This window comes from Hemiscyllium ocellatum, chromosome 6, assembly GCF_020745735.1.
Source record: "Hemiscyllium ocellatum isolate sHemOce1 chromosome 6, sHemOce1.pat.X.cur, whole genome shotgun sequence".
Lineage (NCBI taxonomy): Eukaryota > Metazoa > Chordata > Chondrichthyes > Orectolobiformes > Hemiscylliidae > Hemiscyllium > Hemiscyllium ocellatum.
The window spans coordinates 90,010,038-90,033,229 of NC_083406.1; the positions used below are offsets into that span (position 1 = coordinate 90,010,038).

At 42.6% G+C, this 23,192-nt stretch overlaps 1 protein-coding gene across 2 annotated transcripts in view; it reads right to left on the reverse strand.

The window, feature by feature from the left end:
• The window catches only part of LOC132816810 (heat shock protein 105 kDa-like), a 92,471-nt gene that overhangs the window by 22,537 nt on the left and 46,742 nt on the right, over nt 1–23,192 (reverse strand). For both annotated transcript variants that reach the window (XM_060826774.1, XM_060826773.1), the window contains 4 exons: nt 20,802–20,908; nt 20,468–20,601; nt 7,927–8,126; nt 1,550–1,687 (listed from right to left, as the gene is read on the reverse strand). In XM_060826774.1, the coding sequence (XP_060682757.1) occupies nt 1,550–1,687; nt 7,927–8,126; nt 20,468–20,601; nt 20,802–20,908 (579 nt within the window). The remainder of the gene's footprint in view (nt 1–1,549; nt 1,688–7,926; nt 8,127–20,467; nt 20,602–20,801; nt 20,909–23,192) is intronic.

The following is a 23,192-nucleotide window of genomic DNA, read 5'->3' on the forward strand; positions in this document are numbered from 1 at the left end:
GAGACAAACAACTCTATTTTCTGAGAGAAATTCCTTCATGACTGCATGTTTGGACCTTGAGATACTTCTAAGCTTCATGCCCCCATCAACTTGACACACAGATAAAAGTGAAACATAAAATCTAAGACAGTGGTCAGTTAAGCAGTCATCACAGTTTATGCATGTTCTACTTTTCCCTCTGCTTACTGACAATTGGTTGATCAGGTAATCAGAAAAGGTTTGCATCAAAAACACTTTGTTGCAATTAATCTTATTGTAAGATTGTTCTTAGCATATAATTTTGGCAAGAGTAGACTATTTGTTTTGCAAATTGGGTTTTTCTGATTAACCATTTCCAATACCTGGAGGTATGCACCAAATCTTGCACTGAAGTCACCAAGAGTGATTAGTTTGTATGACTTTGGCACAGTAAAATGAAATAGTGGCAGTCATCATGGAATTTGTGTTTAAATTCATTTGAGTTGGTCTTGGTAAAGATGAAAAAGTTGAAATCAGTTACACATGGAGCCTGAGTCTCATGAATAATGCCACAGCAAAAAGACCAGAGAGATCCTGACTCTATGAAAGACAGGCCAGTGTCTCTTCAAACTCAAACCTTACTTCCCTTAGAAACCTAGGAGATGCTGTTATGTTGATGACTTCATCCATTTTAAGTATTCCCAGCTTTTCTAATCCCTACTTTTTATTTTTCCTCATCCAATAGTTCAGCAACACCCTTGTCCACTACAGCTTTGGAAAGGTTATCTTCTTTAGTAAACACCAATCCAAAGTAGTCATTCGTGCCTAAGTCAGGCATTCTATCAACAGATCTTTATTTTGGTTCCTAATCAATCTCTCTAAACTGTTTTATAGCTGACATGACTATAATACCTCAAGATCCCAATTTATGTTAACCCACATGCTATGAAGTATTTTGGAATTTTAAAGACAAAGAAAAACACATTAACACATAAGCTACTTCTTAGCAGTTAAAAAGTGATGAAAATAAAATTAGATTATGGCAAATGGCCTTGTAATACAATGCCAGACTGCATTTGGGACTATGATGTTTTGCTATTATAATCATTTTTCATTTGCATGTATAAAAATATACGAGTAAAAAATGAGGTCTGCAGATGCTGGAGATCACAGCTGCAAATGTGTTGCTGGTCAAAGCACAGCAGGCCAGGCAGCATCTCAGGAATAGAGAATTCGACGTTTCGAGCATAAGCCCTTCATCAGGAATAATTATTCCTGATGAAGGGCTTATGCTCGAAACGTCGAATTCTCTATTCCTGAGATGCTGCCTGGCCTGCTGTGCTTTGACCAGCAACACATTTGCAGCTGTATAAAAATATACACAAGAACTAGAATTATCCCAAATATACTGGAAATTACATGCTGGCAAATTAGAAGCCATAGATCACAGATAAAAGGTGCAAATGCACGAAGAACTAAATACTATAGATAAACTAAACTTAAACTATTTGAACGGTTAGTGAAATTATTATATGAACACAACAGTATTCCGTAATGACATTGATGAATAAGTATAATATTGATCATTTACTTTGCAGTTTGTTTCAGCATTTCCGACTTGATTTTCTTCTTGCTCCATTTCAGGGGAAGGAGATTGTGGCGATTCTTGATGGTCTAATTGTACTTGTGGCTGAATTTCAGTCGTACCAATGTCTATTGGAGTTTTGTTCTGAAGTGAGATGAAACGAAACAGGAAAAAAAAAACAGGTGCAGAATGATCTAAGCCAAACTATATATACTACGCTTATTTAATGAAGCAAACATCAGTCACATTTTGGTGTTCAATCCTGTAGCAAATATCATCTCTTAAATGATACACAACTGAAGACAAACTCAACAAAATAGACTTACAGTGCTTGTTCAAACCACCAGCATTACTTAAAAGGATCATGAATTATTTTTAGGTTAGGAGGAGGAGGAGCAAGTTACCAAAAGAAAACCATAAACCAAGTGCTAAGGGAGTGACTTGTTACTTAAACCACAGCAAGTAGAATATTTGAGTTCCGTAGAGATCGGTATAGATGTCGTACATTCTCACTGAAATGAAACATCTTAGAAATTCTTTTATTTACCTAACATGCATTAATAGGATAAATAGACAAGGTATTTTCCCTGAGGCAGTGAGTCCAGAAGTACAGGGCACTGGTTTAGGGTGAGAGCGGAAAGATGTAGAAGAGACCTAAGGGGCAACTTTTTTCAGAGGATGGTATATGCATGGAACGAGCTGCCAGTGGAAGTTGTGGAAGCTAGTACGATTGCAACATTTGAAAGGCATCTGATGGGTATATGAATAGGAAGGGTTTGGAAGGATATGGCCAGGTGCCGGTGAGTGGGACTAAATTAGGTTGGGATATTTGCCCGGCATTGATGAATTGGACATTTTCTTGCTGTACATCTCTATGAAGCTATGTCCTTTGCTCTAGTACTCTCCCTCAATATAGCTCCAGTAGCTGTAGCATGGTAAGTACAAGACTACTGACTTTCAGTGTGGGAAATTACAGGTAGTCTTAATGGGGATTCTTGAGCAGCTTTGGCCTAGAAGGCACACTTTGGGGACTGCTGCAACTCAGAATGAAAGGCAAAAATCTGAGCTGCATAGCTTCTTCAACTTGTGCAAAAATTAGATTTAAACCAATGTTCACAAAGCATTAGCTAGTACTACTCCAGTGACAATCTCACAACTCCACTGTCGTCCCAAGATGGCAAGACAAATGTTTACGAAAATTCTTCTAAAATGAAACACCTTTAGTTTTGAGACACAGTTCTACGTCCAAAGTTTTCTCCCAAAATGTGTAATAACTAAAGGCTTAATTTTTGGTGATATGATACACATTCTAGCTGACCTTTGCAGGCAGCAGCAGTTATTTTGAAGTTACACATGAACAAAAAGCTGTTTAAACTAAAAGATAATTACAATCTTCATAACTAACAACTAGATATGTGGGACAATATTAATCATTTGAATGTGATATTACATCTATTCTAAACAGATAATTAAAGAACTTTGGTGGTGCCTCGTTATCTGAATAGAGACCTATAGAGTCAGTAAGCTAACAGGGAAAAGCTATAATGATAAGTATGGACTAAATCTTACAATTCTTTTTGGTCAAATGTAGGTTGGTAGGTTGCATCGCTTTTTTGGGGGGAATTTTCACTGAGACCCAGTAGGTTTCTCACCTTCTCTAACCAAACTTGTACCATGAATTACCCCATCAGCATCTCTCACATCAGCTTCTACCTCATCTTAACATGCACCATTCACAGATCAACTCACCACTATAAAAGGGTATCTGCCAAAAGGCCAACATCTCTTTCGCTCCAGCCATCTTTAAAAGCTCATTGTGCTCGTTGGGTGCACACTCAGTCCGAAGGTGCACTTTTCTGACAATTGCAGACATGGCAGATGGGGGAAATTATTGCTTCACTTTGTGAGCATGGGAGTTGGATGAGGTGGTGCAAACACAGAACTCTTTTCCAAGGATCAATAGTGGAAACCACAACACCAGATTATGTCAGTCTGGGCCAAGGTTACTACAGGTTAGAACAGAATCAGCTGTCTAGAATGAACTGCAATGTAGGAAGAACATCAACATCCTTTTCGAACTCCACAAGCTAAATGCCACCTCACCTCTGTCATTGCATCCATCTCCCACTAAGGTCCATGCTCCACCCCTCTCACTATGGCTTGCAACATTTTCCCTCACTTGCTCTCAGCCAGTCCAATCTCAACACTGCCTGACACCACCACCCCCATATGCCCTCTGACTATGCCTGCTCACTTCCTTGGGCAACCTCTCACCTGCACTAAAAGTGACAGCTTTGCCACCCAATGAGATCTCCAATAATACTTGCTGGTACTGTGGCTGAGGAAGTAAAGCATAAAAAGACAACGCAAGGCAGTCATACAGTGAGCGTCTAAGATCGATCAGAACTATTGATTGCTTTAAGAAGTGAATAGACTCAAGATGCAGCATGATCCAGTCCATGAGCTGGGTCCGTGTTCTTGAGTGCAAGGTATCCTTGCTGCAGTACTACTATGATAATTGTCAATGCAACATTGAAGTACAGAAATGTCACGTAAGTGGATTGCAGATAGGCCATAAGGGCTCTTAGAGACTGGAACATATCAGATGCCAATGTGTTTGGACATAGGATGCAGTGGCTGGTGCCCATGGAGCATGCCTAAGATGTTGATGCCATTGTCCATGGAGGTCCTTCAGAACAGTGAGGTGAATTCACTAGTGCTGCATCCATGCGGAGATTTCTCAGTATCTAGCTTGATTGGTGCATTTAGTATGATGATAAGCTGAACATTAATGAGACAAGTTGGGCTATTAAGGTATTTAACAGACTATAATCCCCTTAATTGCAACTTACTGTTCCCGAGTGAGAAACTTGTTAGGTTGCTCACTGAAATCATTAAAGAGGGCGCGAGACGATCCCAACATTGAGACAGACCTCACCAGATATCTTGTTTGATTCTGCCACAAATCTCAGTCTGGCTTATATTGCTCAGATCGCTATAAGATTCCACTCTGAGTTCTTGTCAATGATTGACATCTTAGTGAACCCATCGCTAAATAATAGAAAGTGATATCATCTAGAAAATCATCACCCTTCAATGAAACAAATCATTTATTGGATATTGGGTCATCAATTTAAGACTGATCATGTGCTGTGCATGCATGAGAATGCCAACTAGGGGTCAAGGTGATTATTGATCATACTGCTGGCTAGTGGTGAGCATGGACTAGTAAGTCATGACTTTTTAGCAGTGAGGTGTGTAGCAAAACAATGGGAGAACTTCCATCAAAACAATTGACCAGGTTTCATTAACCCAGTCAGCCAAAAGATGCAAGCAGGAGTCCCTATGTGGACTGACTGATCCATTACCTTTGAGTATCTTATTTTGTACTTGATGTGATAAACATGATAATTTTTAAAGAGACTTGAGAAAGCATAACCATACCTGGACCATTCTTGTACATAGCCAGCAGTAGAGACCTTCATATTCACTCACTCTACAGTTTATGATTGTGGAATTAAACATTCTGGAACTTTTAGCCCACAACTGGTTTACGATCCATACAACTAGGATCACAAATAATTTTAGGGGAAAAGGCAGTGTTGTGATAATGTCATTTAAAAACTCAGAGGCTCAGACCATGGGTTCAAGGTCTGCCATTATAGCTGGTGAAACAAACTCAAATTCATTTATAAATTTAGATGACTAATAAAAATCTGGAATTGAGAGCTAGTCTCGGTTGGGCTGCTAAAAAAAAAAACAAATTTTCATCACTGGTCCACTAATTTTCTTAGGGAAGGCAATCTGTGAATCGTAACTGGTTTACCTACATGTGAGTCTAGATCTACATCAACTAGGAGATGGTGAGGACTGCAGATGCTGGAGAGTCAGATTCGATAAAGTGTGGCAGTGAAAATAGCACAGCAGGTCAGGCAGCATCCGAGGACCAAGACAGTTGACATTTTGGGCATAACCCTTCATCCTTCCAACCCCACACTTTATTGACTAGATCTATGGCAATGCAGTAGTCACTTCACTCTTGCCCTCTCAGTTTAGTAAACTACTTAAGTTGTGCCAAACTGCCATAGGAATGACAAAAACGAACAAAACTAGACAGACCACATGACATCAAGACAGCACATCCAGCCCTGTTAACCTTACAAACTCTTCCTTATTAACACTGGAAGAGCTGTTTCATAGACTAGCCATGCAACAGCCTAATATAGTAATGCTCACTAAACTATTCCTTATAGGTAATGTCTCCGATATTACCATCACCATAAGTATTTCCTGTCCAAATTGCACAACAGACCATCAGAGATGGCAGCACAATAGTATACAGTCAGGATGAAATTGCCTAGGGTCCTACATATCTCATGACATCAAGCCACAGGTAGATAAGAAAACCTCCTGCTAACTAAAATACACGGAGGAGGCAAAGTGCGCGGAAAAGGCACACAATGTACTCTAAGTGCGATATTTCAATGCCCATCACTGCAAGTGGCTCACTAGCACCTCTACTGACAGAGGCCTGCAGAGATTTCTGTCACACTGGATATTCAGCAGATGGTGAGGGGACTATTAAGAGGAAAAACATGTCATTACATAAAGGCATCTGTCCACGAGCATTTGGTCAGGGGTGACAAAAGTCTTGTGAAGATAAAGTCCTGTCTTCACACAAAGGATACTATGCATCATGTGAGGTAATATGATGCAAAATGTGGTAGATTCAGAACAGTGACAAAAGCAAAACTGGGGTGAGGTATTATGAGTATTAACAACATCAGAACTGTTTTCAACAGCCATCTGTAAACTTCAGCTCCTGGCATATCCCTACTCTATCATTACCATCAAGCCAAATAATCAACACTCATTCAAGGTAAAGAGGATAACATGCCAGGAAGAGCACCATATTTCAAAAGAAGTGTTAACCTGATGAAACTACTATATTGGGACACTTGCAAGTCAAACATCAGAAACAGCCTGCACCTAACAGGCCAGCTCAAAACTTCACAGTCCTGCTACATCCACTTGTACAGAGGAACAATTAAACAGATAACTGGAAGTTATAATTCTTCAAATATTCACACATTCAAAGATGGAGGAAATAGTACATCAGCAGAAAGGAGAAGGCTCCAGTATTTGCAATTATTTTAGATTAGATTACTTACAGTGTGGAAACAGGCCCTTCGGCCCAACAAGTCCACACCGACCCTCTGAAGAGTAACCCACCCAGACCCATTCCCATACATTTATCCCTTTATCTAACACTACGGCAATTTAGCATGGCCAATTCACCTGACCCACACATCTTTGGACTATGGGAGGAAACCGGAGCACCCGGAGGAAACCCACGCAGACACGGGGAGAACGTGCAAACTCCACACAGTCAGTCACCTGAGTCAGGAATTGAACCCGGGTCTCAGGCGCTGTGAGGCAGCAGTGCTAACCACTGTGCCACCGTGCTGCCCACATTTTCAGCAGGAGTGCCGAGTAGAAAGCCTATCTCAGCCCTTCTCAAATTCTCAATATCACAGATGACAATCTTCAATCAAATTGAATAATTCCACATGCTAATCAAGAAATAGCAGAAGGCAGTAATGGAACAAAGGCTGCAGGCCTTGTCAACTCCCTGGCAATGGTACTGAAGACTTGTGTTTCAGAGCTATCTGAGCTCATAGGCAAGATGTTCAAGCTGTCTAAATACTTAGGCTAAAAGAACAGGTCAGACACTGGAATTTCACGAGTAGTTCAAGCCTATCTCCGTAGAGTCTCCCTAGCAATTATAAAGCATAAATCAGAATTGTGAGAATTGTATCTGCTTGCCTGGATAAGCAGAGCTCCAAAAACACTCAAGATTACAATCCACTTAATTGGCATCCGGTCAAACAGCTTAAATCTAATCATTTCCTCCATCACTGATGCACAGTGGCAGCAGTGTGCAGCTTTTTATGAAATACTGCAGCATGCTGAAAGTTTCCCTCCAAGTTACACATATCATGATTTGAAGCAATATTGCTGTGTCTTCACTGTTGCTGGGCCAGAATCTGGGAACCAGCAGTGGATCAACTATAGCAGTTCAAAAAAAAGGTTACCATGACGTTCTAAAGTGCAATTAGGAATGGGCAGAAAATCAATCATATATTAATAAAACGTTTGTTTTATCTGTATAGTAAGGGATCAAGAGATCAGCCGTTGCAAAACTACTCCAAAAATAAGAAACGTATGAAAATAGGAATTCAACAAACATTCTACCTTAATTTTAGATTTCAGGACACACAAGTATTTACCATTACTCCAATAATGTTTGATAAAATACCTACTAAAATTAATTACTTTTTTCAGAATATTTAATATTCGTGGCATTATTCCAAAGGACTTACCTTAATGTTTTCAACTGTGTCAGGTGTATAAGGGCCTGACTCTATTTCCATAGCAGCCTCATTCTCTTCAACTTGTACCTTCTCAGTTATAGATGCTGTTGAAAGACTGAAGATGCCATGTATGTTGACACAAATGTTTACCTTCACTTTGGACTTTTCACCGTTTGTTTGTGGTAGAACATCCCGGATGATGAACTGCCCTACAACCAAAATAGTGGTTTAAAAATTAAATAGGAAAAGGTACAAGACAAGCATGGAAAGTTCTGTACATCCACAAGATCCGCATCAATTGTGAAAACCTTTTAAAGCACCTTTAGGTAAAATTACTGCATTGGTGAAAAAGTTGCTTATAAAATCTATTTTTTGAAAAGAATGTTAACTGGTTACAGTTTGATTAATGCATTTTTAAAAAGTGCATAACAACAAAGTCAAACCAACATCAATGAGTCAATCAAGTAATAACTGCCAAAAATGACAGTGGTAAGAAATGATGTGGGTGGAGAAGATCATGAACTGGAATCAGTAAGGGTCAGAAAATGCTGATGGCTGTTTTCTACTAACAGAACAAATAGGCAAAGCAAGACATCCCACTTCTCAAGCCTACTCTACTATTTTGATTTGCTTTTATTTACTGTAGTCACATGTACCTTAAGTACAGTGAAAAGCTTTGCTTGCTATAATCTCCTTGTACTGCTTGCAAAACACAGTTCACAGTGCTTAGACAAAGTGAGGCATACAGGTTACACTGCCCAGAAGATGCGCAAAGAAAGATCAACATTATTTGAAGTTAGTGTCCACTCATTAGTCTAATAATGGCAGGGAAAAAGCTTTCTTAACCCTGTTAGTTTGTGCGTTCAAGCTTCTGTATCTTCCACCTGACAGAAGAGGTGGCAGGGAGGGTTTTTTAAAAAATATTGGCAGCTTTTCTGCAGCAAAGTGAAGTGGAAATGAAGTCCATGGATAGAAGGGTGGCTTCCAAGATGATCTGGGCGGTGGACACAACATTCTACAGTTTCTTACGGTCATAAGCAGAGCAGTTGCCATTTGAGGCAGTTATGCCCCCACAAAATATACTTTCTATGGTGCATCTGTAAAAGTTGGTGAGGGGTCTTATGGACATGCCAAATTTCCTAAGATCCTTGAGGAAGAAGGGGCTGTTGTTGTGCCTTCTTGACCGTAGCATCTACATGGGAAGTCCAGGACAAATTGATGGTTCTCATAACTCCTAGGAACTTGACGATCTCAACCCCCACTCCATTGATGTAGATGGGGGGTGCGTTCTCCTCCTTTCTTCAATGAAGTCAATGATCAGTTCTTTTAATAAGTCATGGATGATCTGATTGTAACCTCAAACCTGCTTTCCCTTCTTCCCAACATTACATCCCCTTTCTTACCAAGAACATACCCACCCCTGCTACAATGATTATTCAAAGATTCTATAGCAAATGCCTTTTCAGGAACAGCATTCCAAGGACCCACGACACTCTAAAGAAAAATTTGCCTCATCTCTGTTTTAAATTGGTTATACTTACTTTTAGTAAAAAATGAGGTCTGCAGATGCTGGAGATCACAGCTGCGAATGTGTTGCTGGTCAAAGCACAGCAGGCCAGGCAGCATCTCAGGAATAGAGAATTCGACGTTTCGAGCATAAGCCCTTCATCAGGAATAAGAGAGAGAGAGCCAAGCAGGCTAAGATAAAAGGTAGGGAGGAGGGACTAGGGGGAGGGGCGATGGAGGTGGGATAGGTGGAAGGAGGTCAAGGTGAGGGTGATAGGCCGGAGTGGGGTGGGGGCGGAGAGGTCAGGAAGAGGATTGCAGGTTAGGAGGGCGGTGCTGAGTTGAGGGAACCGACTGAGACAAGGTGGGGGGAGGGGAAATGAGGAAGCTGGAGAAATCTGAATTCATACCTTGTGGTTGGAGGGTTCCCAGGCGGAAGATGAGGCGCTCCTCCTCCAGCCGTCGTGTAGTTGTGTTCTGCCGGTGGAGGAGTCCAAGGACCTGCATGTCCTCGGTGGAGTCGGAGGGGGAGTTAAAGTGTTGAGCCACGGGGTGATTGGGTTGGTTGGTTCGGGCGGCCCAGAGGTGTTCTCTGAAGCGTTCCGCAAGTAAGCGGCCTGTCTCACCAATATAGAGGAGGCCACATCGGGTGCAGCGGATGCAATAGATGATGTGTGTGGAGGTACAGGTGAACTTGTGGCGGATATGGAAGGATCCCTTGGGGCCTTGGAGGGAAGTGAGTGTGGAGGTGTGGGCGCAAGTTTTACATTTCCTGCGGTTGCAGGGGAAGGTGCCGGGGGTGGAGGTTGGGTTGGTGGGGGGTGTGGATCTGACAAGGGAGTCACGAAGGGAGTGGTCCTTGCGGAACGCTGATAGGGGAGGGGAGGGAAATATATCCTTGGTGGTGGGGTCCGTTTGGAGGTGGCGGAAATGGCGGCGGATGATACGTTGTATGCGCAGGTTGGTGGGGTGGTAGGTGAGAACCAGTGGGGTTCTGTCTTGGTGGCGGTTGGAGGAGCGGGGCTCAAGGGCGGAGGAGCGGGAAGTGGAGGAGATGCGGTGGAGGGCATCGTCGATCACGTCTGGGGGGAATCTGCGGTCCTTGAAGAAGGAGGCCATCTGGGCTGTGCGGTGTTGGAATTGGTCCTCCTGGGAGCAGATGCGGCGGAGACGAAGGAATTGGGAATATGGGATGGCGTTTTTACAGGGGGCAGGGTGGGAGGAGGTGTAGTCCAGGTAGCTGTGGGAGTCAGTCGGTTTATAATAGATGTCTGTGTTGAGTCGGTCGCCCGAGATAGAAATGGAAAAGGTCTAGGAAGGGGAGGGAGGAGTCTGAGACAGTCCAGGTGAATTTCAGGTCGGGATGGAAGGTGTTAGTAAAGTTGATGAACTGTTCAACCTCCTCGTGGGAGCACGAGGCAGCGCCAATACAGTCATCGATGTAGCGGAGGAAAAGGTGGGGGGTGGTGCCAGTGTAGTTGCGGAAGATGGACTGTTCCACATATCCTACGAAGAGGCAGGCATAGCTGGGGCCCATGCGGGTGCCCATGGCAACTCCTTTAGTTTGGAGGAAGTGGGAGGATTGAAAAGAGAAGTTATTCAGGGTGAGGACCAGTTCAGTCAGTCGAAGGAGGGTGTCAGTGGAAGGGTACTGGTTGGTGCGGCGGGAAAGGAAGAAGCGGAGGGCTTTGAGTCCTTCGTGATGGGGGATGGAGGTGTACAGGGACTGGATGTCCATAGTGAAAATAAGGCGTTGGGGACCGGGGAAGCGAAAATCCTGGAGGAGGTGGAGGGCGTGGGTGGTGTCCCGAACGTAGGTGGGGAGTTCTTGGACTAAAGGGGACAGGACCGTGTCGAGGTACTGGGGGATGAGTTCGGTGGGGCAGGAGCAGGCTGAGACAATGGGTCGGCCGGGGCAGGCAGGTTTGTGGATTTTGGGCAGGAGGTAGAAACGGGCGGTGCGGGGTTGTGGGACTATGAGGTTGGAGGCGGTGGATGGGAGATCCCCTGAGGTGATGAGGTCCTGGATGGTCTGGGAGATGATGGTTTGGTGGTGGGAGGTGGGGTCGTGGTCAAGGGGGCGATAAGAGGAGGCGTCCGCGAGCTGGCGTTTGGCTTCAGCGGTGTACAGGTCAGTGCGCCAAACTACCACCGCGCCTCCCTTGTCTGCGGGTTTGATGGTGAGGTTGGGATTGGAGCGGAGGGAGTGGAGGGCTGCACGTTCTGAGGGTGAGAGGTTGGAGTGGGTGAGAGGGGTGGACAGGTTGAGTCGGTTGATGTCACGGCGGCAGTTGGCTATAAAGAGGTCGAGGGCGGGTAGGAGGCCAGCACGGGGTGTCCAGGTGGATGGGGTGTGTTGGAGGCGGGAGAAGGGGTCGTCAGAGGGTGGGCGGGAGTCTTGGTTGTGAAAGTAGGCACGCTCCAGCTCCAGTCCCACACCAGGTCCTAGCTCCCAGCCTTGCCGGATTTTCACCATCCCTCCAGATCTCCCCCTCTCTGAGGATGAAAGATTAGTCCTCAGCAGGGGCCTCACCTTCATTCCCCTATGCCCTCGGATTAATGAGTTCAACACGCGGCGAGATATTGAACAATTCTTCCGCCGCCTTCGCCTCCGTGCCTACTTTCACAACCAAGACTCCCGCCCACCCTCTGACGACCCCTTCTCCCGCCTCCAACACACCCCATCCACCTGGACACCCCGTGTCTTTTAATAACTTCTCTTTTCAATCCTCCCACTTCCTCCAAACTAAAGGAGTTGCCATGGGCACCCGCATGGGCCCCAGCTATGCCTGCCTCTTCGTAGGATATGTGGAACAGTCCATCTTCCGCAACTACACTGGCACCACCCCCCACCTTTTCCTCCGCTACATCGATGACTGTATCGGCGCTGCCTCGTGCTCCCACGAGGAGGTTGAACAGTTCATCAACTTTACTAACACCTTCCATCCCGACCTGAAATTCACCTGGACTGTCTCAGACTCCTCCCTCCCCTTCCTAGACCTTTCCATTTCTATCTCGGGCGACCGACTCAACACAGACATCTATTATAAACCGACTGACTCCCACAGCTACCTGGACGACACCTCCTCCCACCCTGCCCCCTGTAAAAACGCCATCCCATATTCCCAATTCCTTCGTCTCCGCCGCATCTGCTCCCAGGAGGACCAATTCCAACACCGCACAGCCCAGATGGCCTCCTTCTTCAAGGACCGCAGATTCCCCCCAGACGTGATCGACGATGCCCTCCACCGCATCTCCTCCACTTCCCGCTCCTCCGCCCTTGAGCCCCGCTCCTCCAACCGCCACCAAGACAGAACCCCACTGGTTCTCACCTACCACCCCACCAACCTGCGCATACAACGTATCATCCGCCGCCATTTCCGCCACCTCCAAACGGACCCCACCACCAAGGATATATTTCCCTCCCCTCCCCTATCAGCGTTCCGCAAGGACCACTCCCTTCGTGACTCCCTTGTCAGATCCACACCCCCCACCAACCCAACCTCCACCCCCGGCACCTTCCCCTGCAACCGCAGGAAATGTAAAACTTGCGCCCACACCTCCACACACACTTCCCTCCAAGGCCCCAAGGGATCCTTCCATATCTGCCACAAGTTCACCTGTACCTCCACACACATCATCTATTGCATCAGCTGCACCCGATGTGGCCTCCTCTATGTTGGTGAGACAGGCCGCTTACTTGCGGAACGCTTCAGAGAACACCTCTGGGCCGCCCGAACCAACCAACCCAATCACCCCGTGGCTCAACACTTTAACTCCCCCTCCGACTCCACCGAGGACATGCAGGTCCTTGGACTCCTCCACCGGCAGAACACAACTACACGACGGCTGGAGGAGGAGCGCCTCATCTTCCGCCTGGGAACCCTCCAACCACCAGGTATGAATTCAGATTTCTCCAGCTTCCTCATTTCCCCTCCCCCCACCTTGTCTCAGTCGGTTCCCTCAACTCAGCACCGCCCTCCTAACCTGCAATCCTCTTCCTGACCTCTCCGCCCCCACCCCACTCCGGCCTATCACCCTCACCTTGACCTCCTTCCACCTATCCCACCTCCATCGCCCCTCCCCCTAGTCCCTCCTCCCTACCTTTTATCTTAGCCTGCTTGGCTCTCTCTCTCTCTCTTATTCCTGATGAAGGGCTTATGCTCGAAACGTCGAATTCTCTATTCCTGAGACGCTGCCTGGCCTGCTGTGCTTTGACCAGCAACACATTTGCAGCTATACTTACTTTTAAAATAGTGACCCTCAGTTTTAGATTCTCCCATTCCAGAAACTATTCTCTCCACATCTATACTGTGAAGACCCCTCAGGATCTTACGTTTTTTTTAAAATCAATCACTTTTTATTTTTCTACACTCCAGCAGACAAATCCAGCTTTTCTAAAATTCCTCAAAACATTCTGCCCATTCCTGACCTCCTTCCTTAAACAAGACGATAATCTTCTATCGATGCCAATATGAAACATTTTACAGCATATACTTTTACTTTCCACAATAATCTTTTACGCAGCAATTTATCAAATGTCTTCTTGAAATCTAAATGGTTCCCCTTCACCCAAAGCACACATTATTTTGCACCCTTACCCCAGAGACAGAAGTCTAACCTACTTCAGAGCTATGGTACAACATTTCTGAATAGGTTTGATTAAAAAAAAATCTACAACTTCATGAAGAATACCTTTTAACATTTTCCCAATGACAGATGTTATGGTAACTGCACTGCAATTTCCTGCTGTCTTTTTGAATAAACAGATTTACACTTATCTTAAATCTAATGGGACTTTGACTAAAAAAAATGTTATACCACTGAACAGAGTATTAAGCAAGAAATAATTCAAACTGTTAGCAAAGGAACGCTATAATGGTGGTGGGACTTTATTCCTGCTATAAACTGAGGAATCAAACTGGCATGGTAGTCTAGAAGGTGAGTTGATAAAATTGCTTTGTGATAGTTTCCCAGAACAATATCCTATGGAACTAACTATAGACAAAGCTATTTTAGATCTAGTATTGTGCTAAAGGCAAGGTTAATTAGCAATTTCATAGTATAAGATCATCTGGAAAAACCAAGCAACGATAATACAATGCAATTCTAGATTAAGCTTGAAAGAGACATACTGGACACAAATAAGCAATCATAACAAATGAGCCGAGGCGAAAACCAGCTAAAATTTGTTTAGGTAAATAGACTAAGAGGTTTGTCTTTAAATACACAGCAGGAATTACTTAAAATAAATAAAGTTTTCAACAAAATTGCATTTCATTAAAAACAAAACCAAGAAAGTAAGTTCCAACTGTGACTTTTACATTGAAAAAAAGAGTGTGAAAAATAACAGTAATTTGAAGGTTTGGGAGAGAGTTTTAGAACTTTTTGAGCAAAGGGTGAACAAAAAGTTAATTAAAATAGATTTTAAAAAACTGAAAGATAGTGAATTTACCAGGAATACAATTATATAAGGAGGCAGAGACAGGATAGATTAACAGTCAGTGAGAAAATGGCATAGATGTTGAATAGATATTCTGTATCTGTCTTTATAAGAATGCAGAACTGAAGTCACAATGGACGTGTCAGCACTCTACACCAGCATCCCCCATGATGATAGCATTAGGGCAACAGCCTCGGTACTCAATACTAATAACTGTGAACCTCCGAGCACCACGTTACAACTCATCCGCTTCATCCTCTTATCACAACGTTTGTACCTTTCACAACCAGTTCTTCATCCAGACACAAAGAATGGCCATGAGGAACAAATTTGCATCCCAATATGCCAACATTTTCAATGACAAGTTCGAATAAGATCCCTTTTCTGCACAGGGCCTCCAACCAACACTACACATACCAGATATATTGAAGACATTTTCTTCCTCTGGATCCATGGCGTGGAGTCACTGAAACAACTACACAGTGATATCAACAAGTTTCATCCCACTATCAGACTTACAACGCACTACACTTAAGTATCTGTCACATTCTCGGACACATGCATCTTCATCAAGGATGAGCACCTCACTGTACTGCAAACCCATAGATAACCTCATGATGTTACATTTCTCTAGCTTTCACCTGAAACATATTAAAAACAGCCATCCACTATAGACAAACCCTTCGCGTACACCGGATCTGTTAGACGAGGAGGAATGTGACAGACACTTGAAAGAGCTCAAGGATGCCCTCAAAAGAATAGGGTAGGATGCTCAACTCATGGACTGCCAGTTTCGAGGTGCTACAGTGAGAAACCGTAATGATCACCTCAGAAGACAGACACAGGCTGCAACAGATAGGGTACCCTTCACTGTCCAGTACTTCCCTGGAACCAAATGCCTATGCCATGTTCTTCACAGTCTTCAACACATTATCAATGAGGATGAGCACCTCACCAAGACCTTCCCTACGCCTCCACTCCTCGCCTTGAAACAACCACCAAATCTGAAACAGATCAGGTGTGCAGGAAACTGCCGAGCCTTCTAGATGACAACTCTGTACAACCCTGTTGTGGCAGCTGCAAGACGTGTCAAAGTATCGACACGATAACACCATTGCACGTGGCGACACCTCCCACCCCCATGTACGTACTGAGTACTCACGTGACTCGGCAAGGATGCTCTGAGGCATAGTACATTGGCAAGACTGAGCAGATGCTACGACAATGGATGAATGGACACTGCGCAACAGCCACCAAGCAAAACTGTTCCCTGCCAGTCAGGGAACACTTCAGTGGTCCAGATATTCGGTCTTGGACCTTCAGGTGACCATCCTCTATGGTAGACTTCATGACAAGCAACAACGCAGAGTGGCTGAGCAGAAGCTGATAGCAAAGTTCAGTACTCATTGGAATGGCTTCAACCAGGACCTTCGGTTCATGTCACACTACACGGTACAGTCTCTCTCACACACACACACACATTGCTACATACTCACACTCTCTCATACACAAGCTCTCTCTTTCTCACTCATATGCACACAGAGACACCCTCCGCGCACTCACCCATACACACACCCGGTCACAGACACATACCCCATCACACTCACACTTAACCAAGCTTACATGCATACATGAACACACACAGTCTATCATGTGCACTCACACCCACGTGCCCTCTCACTGACTCTCCTACATGCACATTGAAGTTTATGGGGTGAATTTGTTTTTGCAGAATTACATTTTATTTTGCTCAAAAACTGCATGAATCCATAGAGAATTCTGTAAAACTATGCAGAGGATTTGGCAGTTTGACTAAACATTGGGACACAGACTTCACACTATTGTTAGAAAAGCAGAACTATCTTGAGAATGTAATTGAAAAGTTCTGGGATTTACATATCAAAGAACAGAAACCAGCATATCCAATTCTAAAAGATAAAAGATTTAATCTAAAATCGTTTAATGCATCACACCACTGTGACATAGACTCCTTTGGCTATAAATTCTGTGATCATGATCTTACCCTCAACAACCATATGAAGAAGGAATGGCGCTCTGAAAGCTAGTGCTTCCAAATAAACCCGTTGGACTACAACCAACACCAGCACCTCAAGTCAGTACTTAAGATCAGCAGAGAAGGAAGTATTGGGGAAACCTAAAGTATTAAAATCCAAAAAAAGGTAGCTCTGATGTGCGATATCCTGGAAATCTAAAGGAACATGTTGTGATAAGTGTCACTACCACTGTGTTACAGGGAAGAAACTGACATCTTATGGTCAGATTTTCAGGAGCTAGGAAGGTAATTAGAATGTAGGATCTCAAAAAAGGTAGTAACTTCTAGATTACTCCCACTTTCATGTCTCAATGAGATTAGCAATAGGAAGATGGGTTGGATCGATTTGTGGTTTGAGGCATGGTGCAGGAGAGAGCGTGTCATATGATTACATTTGGGACAGAGATAAATATTCAAAAGTAACAAGTTTCACTTCCACAGGACAGTGACCAAAATCCTTGTGGGTGCTTCACTAGTCTGGTCAGGGAGAGTTAAATTAATTACAAGAGAAATAAAGTACAAAGGTAGCGAGTGAGTGTGTGTATCAAGGAAGGAAGTAGAATCATATCAAATAGGAATAGATTAAGAAGGTCTGTGAAGAACACAAAGATGTTGATAATACATGTAGGCAAATGCACAAAGTATTAATAATAAAATGATGTTCTAAAAGCCCCAAGGACTGAATAATTAATATTCAAATTTACAACACGTTCAGGAAGGACAGTAAAATATATTGTGGTGCTGAAACGAGAGAATGCCCTTTTGAGGAGAGTGACAAAATCTATTTGATGATGGTTAAAGATCAAGCTATGATTATGCTACTAGGAACCTCTAAATAGTAGTTCCAAATTTGCAATGAAATCACAGAAGTACAAAATCCATAAACTAGCAATTTTAGGGAAAGTTCGAATACAGGTTGTACCTCCCTAATGCAACAGCTTTGGAACTGGTCTTTGCTGGACTATGGGAAGTCACAATCAGATCAAAACAATCAGAAATCAAATGCAAGTTACTCAGTTTAGAGCCACAGCCAATTTTAGAATTTCGATGAAAAGCATACTTAATGCACAGACACTATCTTTCCACAACTAAGTAATGACCGCACCTTCACTTGTATCGATCTTAATGGACGAATGATTTTCTAATTGCCACCCAAAACAGGAGTCAGGACACCCAAACTGTACAAAGTGCAACAAAAAAATACAATGAATGAAGATTGATACCCAGCCACTAGATGTCCCCACAGGGAAAACCAGAAGTACTGCAGATGTTACCTGTACACAAATAGTGACTGGGATAATTGTTGAAAAACATACTATCCAAACTTATTTCCTGCACTAATCAGAATAAATGCAAGAATGCCACATTGCAAATAATCAACACAATTTATACTACAAAAAGAGGAAGGAGTGCTGATTGGTCAAAAGTTGCCTTTGAGAAAGCACCAGGAACCTACAGAGTCCCTATGATACTACATGAGACATGAACATATTAGCAGGACCTAAATAACAATATATCTTACTTCCAGGAATGAGTCATCTTGAGAGCTTGACCAATTATCTTAAATTAGTTGTTAATTCATATTGTTCCACAAGTCTGTTCATTCATGCCTCAAACTTAACACTAGGCATTTTGCTCTGTGTTTTGCCACATTCAGCCTGGATGAGCGCAGTCTGCATGCTCCCTTATATGAGCAATGGAAGAAACATGCAATTGATTCAAGACGGACTCTTTGATTGTTCTCAATAGGCAACGTATAGGACATATTAAACCAGTGGAGTGTGACGTGAATCAGTGATGGGATCCCAGCTACTCACATTTGATATTCATCGCTTAGATGACAAGATCAAAGATTAAACGCATCCAAGTTTGCTAATGGTGTACAGCCAAGGTGGAATGTGAGGGAATAATGAATTGCAAACTGACACAGACAACCAAAAGGAGTGCGAGATAGAGTATAATGTATGGATATGTTATGTTCTTTAGTAACAAAAATAGAAAAGCAGATTTTTTTTTTTAAAAAAGGCACCGAACTATTAAAATGGCCACATTCAGAGAAATTTGGATGTGGACTTACAAAAGGACATAGAAAGTTAGCATGCAGGTAGGTATAGCAAACAATTAGGAGCAAAGTTTGCACAATCTCTACTACAAGGGGTTTGGAGTACAAGGACTCTGAAGTCATGCTACAATTTTACGAAGGGCTGGTGAGACAACATCCAACATAACTAGCACAATTTTGATTTTCATATCTCAGCAAAGATGTCCAAGCCTTCAAAGTGGTACAACAGAGGCTCATTAGATAAGTTTCTGAGATAAGAAAATGAATGATGTGAGATTGAGCAAATTGACCCATGTCTTGTTGTAGGGTTTAGAAAAGTGAGAGGTGATCTCACTAAAGCTTATCAAAAGATTCTGAAGTGGTTTGACATTATGGACAGTTTTTTCAAACTCCTGGATGGGGTACCTCCCCTTTGTAAGGCGAGGATACAGGCAAATTATTTTTAAACAATAAAAGATGACTCGTTAGTTTCAAACTGACTTCAGCTAGTTTATAAGTAGGCTTAAGGTTGCCAACTAGTTGAACATATTCCTGGATATTTGATTACATAACCACTACTGAAGATAACAGTTTACATCCTTAGGAGATTCAAATTAGAGGCAAATGCAAACAAGAGTTAAGTCTTCTCAGCCACTAATGTTCTGGACAATGGCAAGAAAGTTGGGGGAATCATGCCAGATTATCAACAAGGAGATTCTCCATATTGAAGTCCCATTTATCATAGCAGCATTAAAAGGTGAGATGAGATTTTGCTCAGTAAGCAGCAAGAGGCCAATTTAACATCTTCATTACAGGATTACATAATTTCATCTCATTGATATGCAGCTTCCCCAGTCACCCACATGCCAGATAGAAACTAGACAGAAGCAATTCCCTACATGAAAGTCAGAGCAGAAACATGATGACTCCAGCTTGTTATGGCCCTCTGTTGGATAGAAGTTCCACATTCCAGGGCACACTCCAAGACCAATGACTGCATCATCTCCTGTCCACCAGGTTCCTATTGGCAACCAAAGCTGGAGCCTGATTTTCCCATGTCCGTTGCCCCAGATATGCAAGCTATAGGTTGTCAAGACTTGACCAGGTGCATGGCTAGACTTTAAAAGATGGCACTAGCACAATGAACCTTGTGAGATTCCAGAAGTGGCCATACTTCTGCCTGTGGCAAGTAGGAGAACATAATGAGCAAGACATTGTATATTGGTAGAGGAGAGTTTGGGAAGATAGTGTAAGAAAGCTTGTTGCAGCTCATAGCTAGAAACCCGGACACTGATTTCTGGTAAAATTCAGCCCAAGGTTTCTGCTCCCCAAAGTTGACTTTATCTTAGAACTGTAGTATAACATAAGAATTAGCATCAGCTCTTGCAGCATAAGACAAGATCCCAGCTTCTGACCATTTTTGGGACTTACAATGATAGTTCAGTTTTACTCAAATCACAAGAAAATACATGGATTAAGCTTACATGTGTATAAAAGATATGCTTACCTATTTTTACTTCAGGATAAGGTAGAGTTTGGGGATTGCTGTAAAAAGCTTCTAGTTCAAATGGATTTTCTCTGGAGAAAGTGAGGGCCTTTGAAAACGGCACTGGATGGTTTCTGGAAAAGACTTCATGACTGCTAATAGACAATGAAAAATGTACTTCAAAAGAGTGTACAAGTAACTCAGCAATTGCCACTTTCAACTGGATTAATGATGCTTCGAAATAATAGCAATCTGTACATTCTAAACCATTATACAATTAGTTCTTTTGTTGAAAATCTTAACAGAAAATTAATATACATTTTTAAAAATTGTCAACTGGAAATTGGACTCTTACCCCTCCAGTTCATCTCCTTCTGCTATCCATTTTAAGGATATTGGGAATGGTAGTACGTCCGTTATGGAAAATTCACGTACTTTAAAAGCAGGTGAAAGCATTGCGCACTATAAACAAGAGTAATAAAAAGTATCATATGTTAGAACATCCTTCCACATAAATCAAAAATTATTTTACAACATAGGAGATAGGCAGCCCATTACACCAACACTTTCACCCCCTCACTTCCAGGATTATATAAATTTCCCTACAATTCCCCTTAGGGTTTCATTCCTATTTGCAAATTTTCAACCCTGTTTCACTGATATTGATGTCTTAAATTAGTAGTCAAATGAATCAAATTTTCTGTTCAATGTATGGTTGAAGTGTGAACTGGGAAGCATTAAACATGGTAGACAGGGCATGAACCTAGGGAGATTGCTTCCATTCCAGATATCAAAAAACTGCACCAGCACTGAAAAATAGAAAGGGCAGATTGCGAGCTGGTGTCCCAGTGTTGCTGGAGCCTAAGTCAGCATTTCAGTCCTTCCAAAATTTTCATGGAGTCAGACCAGTTTTGGAAAGTGATGGGATTTATGAATAAGGGACCAGATTTTGAAATTCAATCATATGAAAGGCAGATCCAGAAGTTCTGCCAACTTCTCAAATCATACTGAAATTCATAGATTGTACGTTTTACTACAGTGAATGATAGAGCTTTCCTTTGAAAAGGTAAGTAGCCAATAAATAATGTGGCTGCCAGGTGATCATGTCTAGGTGTAATTGGGATCTTATTATCCTTTTGGCTGGCATTTTTCTTTCATTTATCTTCATCAGTCTTGGAATTTCTGCAAAATTAATCTTTGAAGTAGAACAATAAAACTGCTCATTTTGTTTTAGTGATCTGACTTTAAACATGCTTCTTTATATGAACTGCTTGCATGTTAGGTGCGTCCAGGAGGATTTTTAAAAACAGTATGTGGATAGTGCCGTGAGGAAGGGGACCATATGGTATGGGGTAAATTATCAGCTTAGGCAAAAAAAATACATACCCAAGGTCTAGGCAACTTAAAACTGACAAAATTCTTGAAGAATATAGAGAAAGTAGGAAGGAGTTCAAATGGGTAGTTAGGAGGACTAAAAAGGGACTATGAAATGTCCTTCGCCAGCAGCGTCAAGAGGAGTCCCATATATTAAGAGCAAGGGAGTAGCTAGGGAAAGACTGGGCACACTCAAGGAGGAAAAAAGGTTATGTGTGGAAGAAATGGGTGAGATCGTCAATGAGTACTTTACATCAATATTCACCAGAGAGGGAGGGATGCTGAGATTAAAGAAAGGTGTGTGAATATTCACAATGAAGGAAGTAGTTTTGGGTGTCTTGAAATACATTATGGAAGACAAGTCCCCAGGGCCAGATGGGATCAATCCCAGGATACTGTGAAGGCAAGGGAGGAAATAACTGGGGTCTGAACAGGTATCTTTGCATCCTCTTAGGCCTCGGGCAAGGTTCTAAAGGACCAGAAAACCACCAATGTTGTTCTTCTGTATGAGGAGAGAAACAGAGATAATCTATATAATTACATGCTGCTGAACCAAACATCAGAGATGGGGATGCTGTTGGACAAGATATTGAGACAAGATTTATTCATATTTGGAAGTGAATGGACTCATTAGTGATAGGCAGCATAAGTTTGTATGGTGAAGATTATGCCTCACCAAAATGACTGAGTTTTTTGGGGAGGTGACAATAATGATTGAGGGAAGGGCAGTGGCTATTGTCTACGTGGACTTCAGTAAGACATCTGATCAGGTACGTCATGGCAGGCTGGTACAGAAAGTACAGTCTCATGAGATCAGGGATGAACTGACTAGATGGATACAAAACTGGCTTGGTCATAGAAGACAAATAGTAGGAATAGAAGGATGCTTCTTGAAATGGAGATTTCTTAAAAGTGATGTCGTTAATTCTGAAGCAAGGGTGATTAATTTGAATAAGGGGAACCCTATGAAGACATGAGGCACAAATTCATTGAGGTGGATTGGGAAAATACATTAAAAAAGCATGACTATAAATTAACAATTTTTAAAGAATGGCTTATAGCAATTATTTATTCCTTCAAGGTGCACAAATGCAAAGAGGCCATTTAACCATAATTAAAAAAGGTAATTCAAGATTCCATTTGATTCAAAGAAAAGGCCTATGAAGTGGCCAGACAGTGCAGTAGTCCTGAGAATTGGGGAGTTTAGAGAATATGCAAGAGGAGGTCCAAGAAACTGTTCAGGTAGAATCTATTACAAAGGATAGGATAAATAGGTAGCTGATTGATAATGATCTGATTGAGCACAGTCAGCGTGGATTTGAAAATAGGAAATAGTGTTTGGCAAGTTTGGAGTTTTGTTTTGAAGATGCTA